Genomic DNA, 6,127 nt, shown 5'->3' with positions numbered 1-6,127 from the left:
TACAAAAGCGTGAGTTCAATGTAGGTGATTATGTCTTGCTATATAACTCTCGTTTAAGATTCCTTGCAGGCAAGCTTCTCTCTAAATGGGAAGGTCCCTATGTTGTTGAGGAAGTATATCGTTCCGGTGCTATCAAGATCAACAACACGGAAGGTAATTGTCCGAGAGTTGTAAATGGGTAGAGAATCAAGCATTATATCTGAGGTACTCCCATAAATGTTGAAAGCAACATTATCAATACCATAACTCCGGACGAATACCTAAGGGATATTTATCAACCTGTTTCAGACTCCGAAAACGAAGAGGTATGTGATTCGGTAAGAAAACAGAGTCCAAAACTTTTCCAGTAGGAAATTTTCTCCGTTTTGGAATATTTGAAAAATTATAATAATTGGAAGTAGTCCGGAAAGTGCGCGAGGAGGCGACAAGCCTGCACGGCACGGGCCCACCCCCTGGTCGCGCCGGGAGGGCTTGTGGCCACCTCGTGCACCTCCTGGACTCTGTTTTCGTGCAGGGTACTCCTTCTGGTCTCGAAAAAATAATTATATATACTCCCGTTTGGTTTGACCCATGCATCATGCAGATTTCCTCTGTTTTTCGTTTCGAGCCTGTTTCTGTTGCAGATCTAGATCGCTATGACTTCCCCAAAAGCTCCGAAGGACAAGATCTTCGAGAAGGGCATCAATCCCTACCTCACAGGAGTGCTGCAACACCCTCAATCTATCGAGATGCGTGAGGGGATGTGATACATCTCCAACGTATCTATAATTTTTTATGGTTTCATGCTATTATCTTGTCAAAATTTGGATGTTTTGCATGCCTTTTATATATTTTTTGGGACTAACTTATTAACTCAGTGCCAAGTGCTAGTTCCTATTGTTTCCATGTTTTTGACCCCTCACTACAAGAAATAAGGTCAATTATGACTCCCTATATTGGTCAATGATTCGTCATTGTTGTCGTTTATTGACCTTTTTTGACCAAATTTACAACGTCAACAGTTGGCCGTCAAGAATGAACAAACATGACCTTTCTAAAATTTTGGTCACAGGTCTCTATCGACCAAATTTTTGGTTTGGTCATTACCCATTTGTGTGAGCCACGTAGGATCTGACGTGGCCAAGCTGACGTGGCATTGCTAGTGACCAAATGAAATCATCATAATTTTCAGATCCCTGTCCACCAATCTAGCTACATGGGCCTGGCCCAATACCTATTTTACTATTGGAAATGTTTGATTTGTTTGGGTTGAAGCATTTTTTTTGCTAGAAGCACGCATATCTCAAGATAGGCACATTAAAAATAAGTACAACAGAATAAAAGATTGCAAATAAAATTTATATTTCATTTCAGTAGCATATAACATCAAATACAATACATCATCCACCGACTCCATGCATTAAGGTTCAACGCCTAACAAGGACACATCAAAATAATTTTACATGTGCACAAGAGAATACTTCTCCAAGTGCAAGTGCATAGAAAAAGGTTCCAACAAATGCACAATCGCACATAAAGAGAGTTCCACACAGATTGGATGAAAACCACAAGTTTCTTCTCATCCTCTTCCTCTGCACAATATGCTCTTGCCATTGCCGCCTGCAAGAAGAAAATGATGGTAAGGCTTTCAGACCACGTAAATAGGGATTCGAGCTCGTTGTATCTTGCTAAAAAACCGAGATGCAGGTGTACTAGCAAAATATACCCTCTCGTAGTAGTGATATAATAATATTGTACTATTAATTTGTACCGTTACTCTTAATTATCTTGTTCTTCTGAAAGTCCTGTTCTACCTTCTTCTGAAATACAAATGTTCTATATTTACTCTCTCATAAAAAATAAGTATATGTCTCCTCACACGCATGATGTGGTATATTCTACGGATGTGACTAATGTACTGAAATCTAGTGATTCTGATTTCATTGTGAAATATGGTATAGTGCTTTCCATTTTGAAAATCTGTATTTTATTCTAGCTCTGGAAAGTCATTTTACTACGCACATAAGCAACTTCCTAGGTGTTCTGGTACAGACTTTAGCTATACCACCTTTTTGCCACAGTAAAATACCAACAACATTCATCACGTATAAAATAATAATTACAAGAAAAATATGTATAAAAATATATGGAATATTTGGTACTCAAAATATGCCCTTTTTAATCCGCATGCTTGATCAAACACTGCTTATAAAAAGAAATGTAGGAAGACCCAATCATTTTGTAGACACAGCAATCTGTAAGTATGTGTGTACGTAGGTACTACCAATTGTCAGTGTTGTAGTTTGATAAATTGAAACAGAAAACACCTAGCGGTTTCCAGCAAGGATAGGACAGGACATGTATAATTTGCAAGTTTCCAAACATCTGCCATGAATGTGTAATAATAAAGAATGGGTAAACATGTAGTTCGTAGCACACATGTATCACAACCCAAATAAACCAAAGAAAAGGGAATTATGTTTCTTGTTCTGACATCATTGCATTTCAAGATCATCTGTATTTATTTGTCTGCTATTGCAGTCTAAAGGGCAGCTCGATTTGGATTTTTTGCCAGGCTTGGTTGTTGTGCCCTAAACAGGATGAAACTCGGTTGAGATGAGCCCTGTAGTTTAAAAATATTCATGGAGCTCTCCCTATGTCAAGAGAGAGGACAACTCCTGCAATGCCAGCTTGACATTAAGTGGCTAATGCCCTCATCTTATTTGTTCTGTAAAGTAACGCAACTAGCAGCATCGTGTTGGCTGTATGATCTGGTTAATTGATTGATCGTGAAAATTCTTTTTTATAGATAAGGCAGCCCCTAGTTATTTGGTGTGCAGGTACGTGTGCAACTGATTTGCTAATCACGGGTTAACCAACGCTATAAAGAGGGCCTGCGTGTTTCATCTGAGACACCAAAATACAACAACCCGCTAGTTTACAATTAAAGAGAAGTATCTTTTTATTCTACTCTACATATTTTTTTCATACTGCCGCTTTAGAGAATCAACTACGTATATACTACATACTCCCAACGAATATACTCCATAATCTAGTAATAAGCATATTCGGTACTCCCTTCTAAAAAGCTATTCTATTTTACATGCTCCCCGTGTATTATACATGTTTTCTTTCGTACTGTTGCTTCAAAAAATTAACTACACATTGTTATATACCCCATACTAGTAATAAGCATATATACCCAGCATACATATATACTCCATACTCACATCTAGAAAAGATTATTGTTCACTAACTCTGCACAATATAGGGATTAATCAAACAGAAATAGCAGAAAACAAAAAATTTATTCTAAACTTATTTGATAACAAGTTAAGTTCGTATGTGAAATTTGAGACTACAATAGTATGAAAGATAACTCTGCAATGCCGAGGATCATATCCTTTCAGAAATGTCATCAAATAAGAAAGCTACATTTACCTTTTGTGCAATAGAAGTTCACATTGATGTGATGGACTCCGAACCGACTGATGAAGTCCACTATCTTTATAGAATAACTCTGCAATGCCGACTTATGCAGTGTTTTCCTACAAGCTACCACATTATAGAATAAATTTTCAACCGGCAAATTAAGAAAAAAAAATCCTTGTAAAAATCACATGACATATCTAATAGAGCAATAGTACTATGAAAAGCTGCAAGCTCACCATGATTTGAGTTCCTTTAACCGCAGCACAGGGCTTTGGGTCAATCTCCATTACTCCATTCCTATAAGAAACTCTGACAGGACAACATGATAATAATCATTAACAGACGACTCCAGAGTCTAGCAAAAATATTTGAAGTTGCTCATGGACTGACGTGTAGCCATGCAGTTGGCCTTTTGTTATTATTGTCACAGTAACATGGCCAACATAAGTCATACTGGCCAAAGCCTCCCCTCTGAACCCCATGGACTTTATTGTCTGTAGATCCTCATAGGCAGACAACTTTGAGGTAGTATGCATCTCACACAATATTGGCAAGTCCTCACACTGTGAAAGGAAACCAAGTTAGCTGACAGAGTGGTGGTCAACAATGCTAGCGTAAATGCTTGACATATGAGATGCTTATAAGAAATTTCTGAACATGCCCGACTCTTCAAATACCCAACAATAAATATTGTAATCAAATACTAGTACCCTGCAGGCGCCTGTCCACTTTATAGCACAAACACAAGCCCCAGTTCGTGGTATCATAGACAACTAAGTGCAACCTAAAGGCAATTAGCACCAACAATCGTGAACTGTATTAATGGAGTTGTGCGCTCATTTGTCCATGGAATGGCAACTCCTATGCCTTTTTTCACAGCTGAGTGAGTCGGAACAAACAGACATGAGATCCCCAATCATTCGCCCACATGTTCCTGTACGCAGCAAGGATTAAAAGGTCGCAATCAAGAGAACTCATGATTAACAGCTCGCATCTGAAGGAATTTTGCAGTAGCAGGCGCCCGCGGCAGCACCAAGGGTTCAGGGGATGGGGAATTTGTTTGGAGGTTTAGGGTTTTTGTTGGAAGCGAGCGTACCCGGATGCCATGACCGTCTTCTGAGACCTGGATGAGCTTGAGGCCGCCGTCCTTGACGGTGACGGAGATGGTGGAGGAGCCGGCGTCGATGCTGTTCTCGAAGAGCTCCTTCACCGCCGACGACGGGCGCTGGATTACCTCCCCCGCGGCGACGCGGTTCACCACCGACTCCTCTAGCCGCCTGATGCAGGGCGGCTCCCCGCCCCCGCCCCCGCCGCGCGGCGCCGCGTCGTCGACCTCCATACCCACCGCATCGCATCTGGGGACCGGGCTGAGGAGGTGGGGAATGGGGAGGCGGAGACGGCGGAGGTTCCGTCGATTTTGGTATTCGGGCCGAGGGGAGGATTGGCCGCCATAGGTCGTGGGGGAGAAAGAGATGGGGATCACGAAGACAGATGGGGTCATGGGATTTCTGTCTTTCACTTTGTTTTTCATTTTGGGCAGCCAGCCTATCACATGCGAGGCCACGGATCCCACCCCAGAAACAGATCCTGGCCATCCACTCCTCCTACATCCAATGCTCCAAAACCCTTCCCTCATCCAACACACCTATATCATTTTTTCTCTTCTTCTTTTTTCAATTGGTAGCACTTAATGACCAATTTGTGCAATAGTATCATGACCCAATGGACGCAAAAGGTCAAAACGTTATTGGCTTTGGACCCTCTTAGACTTGTCATGACTAATTTTGGAATTTTGGTCATGGGATCAATGACCAATTAAACCACCATCAATTTTTTTGGTCATAATTGAGCATTTTTCTTGTAGTGCCTTTTGGAGGATATTTTGAAATTGAGTCCAAACGGAATAAAATCTCTGAAAAGATTTTTTCTGTAATAGAAGAAGATCAGGAGACTTGAGAGCCAAGGCAGGGGTGCCCCAGGGGCCCCACAAGCCCTCACCCCGCGGCCAGGGGGAGGCCGCGGCCCACAGGCTTGTGGTTCCCCTGGACCTCCTTTGCCCTAGGGTTTGCGCCTATATATCCCCAAAAATTCCACAAAAAATCAGGAGATCATCGAAAGTACTTTTCCGCCGCCACAAGCTTCTGTCTCCGCAAGATCCCATCTGGGGCACGTTCTGGTGCCCTGCTGGAGGGGGGATTCAGATACGGAGGGCTTCTTCATCAACACCATGACCTCTCCGATGATGCGTGAGTAGTTCACCATAGACCTACGGGTCCATAGCTAGTAACTAGATGGCTTCTTCTCTCTCTTGGATCTTCAATACAAAGTTCTCCATGATCTTCATGGAGATCTAGCGGATGTAATCTTCTTTTGCGGTGTGTTTGTTGAGATCCGATGAATTGTGGATTTATGATCATATTATCTATGAATCTTATTTGAGTTTCTTCTAATCTCTCTTATGCATGATTTCATATCCTTGTAATTCTCTTCGAGTTGTGGGTTTTGTTTGGCCAACTAGATCTATGATTCTAGCAATGGGAGAAGTGCTTGGTTTTGGGTTCATACCGTGCGGTGACCTCACCCAGTGACAGAAGGGGTAGCGAGGCACGCATCGTGATGTTGCCGTCAAGTGTAAAAAGATGGGGTTTTCATCATTGGTTTGAGAATATCCCTCTACATCATGTCATCTTGCTTAAGGCGTTACTCTGTTCGTCAT

General features: G+C 41.8%; 1 protein-coding gene across 1 annotated transcript; it reads right to left on the bottom strand.

Moving 5' to 3' along the window:
- Positions 1–4,327: 4,327 nt before the first annotated feature.
- Positions 4,328–4,750, bottom strand: LOC123428200 (DNA mismatch repair protein MLH1-like). The gene is made up of 2 exons (XM_045112384.1): positions 4,508–4,750; positions 4,328–4,345 (listed from the first exon to the last, which is right to left on the bottom strand). The coding sequence occupies exons 1-2, from the start codon at positions 4,748–4,750 to the stop codon at positions 4,328–4,330; spliced, it is 261 nt and encodes an 86-aa protein (XP_044968319.1).
- Positions 4,751–6,127: the final 1,377 nt, after the last annotated feature.

The sequence above is a fragment of the Hordeum vulgare genome, chromosome 2H (assembly GCF_904849725.1).
Source record: "Hordeum vulgare subsp. vulgare chromosome 2H, MorexV3_pseudomolecules_assembly, whole genome shotgun sequence".
Taxonomy (NCBI): Eukaryota; Viridiplantae; Streptophyta; class Magnoliopsida; order Poales; family Poaceae; genus Hordeum; species Hordeum vulgare.
Note: the sequence above shows the minus strand (reverse complement) of the source record. Positions and strands in the feature narration are given on the sequence as shown.

What these genes read in the sequence shown, in the direction of transcription:
- LOC123428200 (XM_045112384.1), bottom strand. Translation starts at nt 4,750, where the DNA reads ATGGAGGTCGACGACGCGGCGCCGCGCGGCGGGGGCGGGGGCGGGGAG.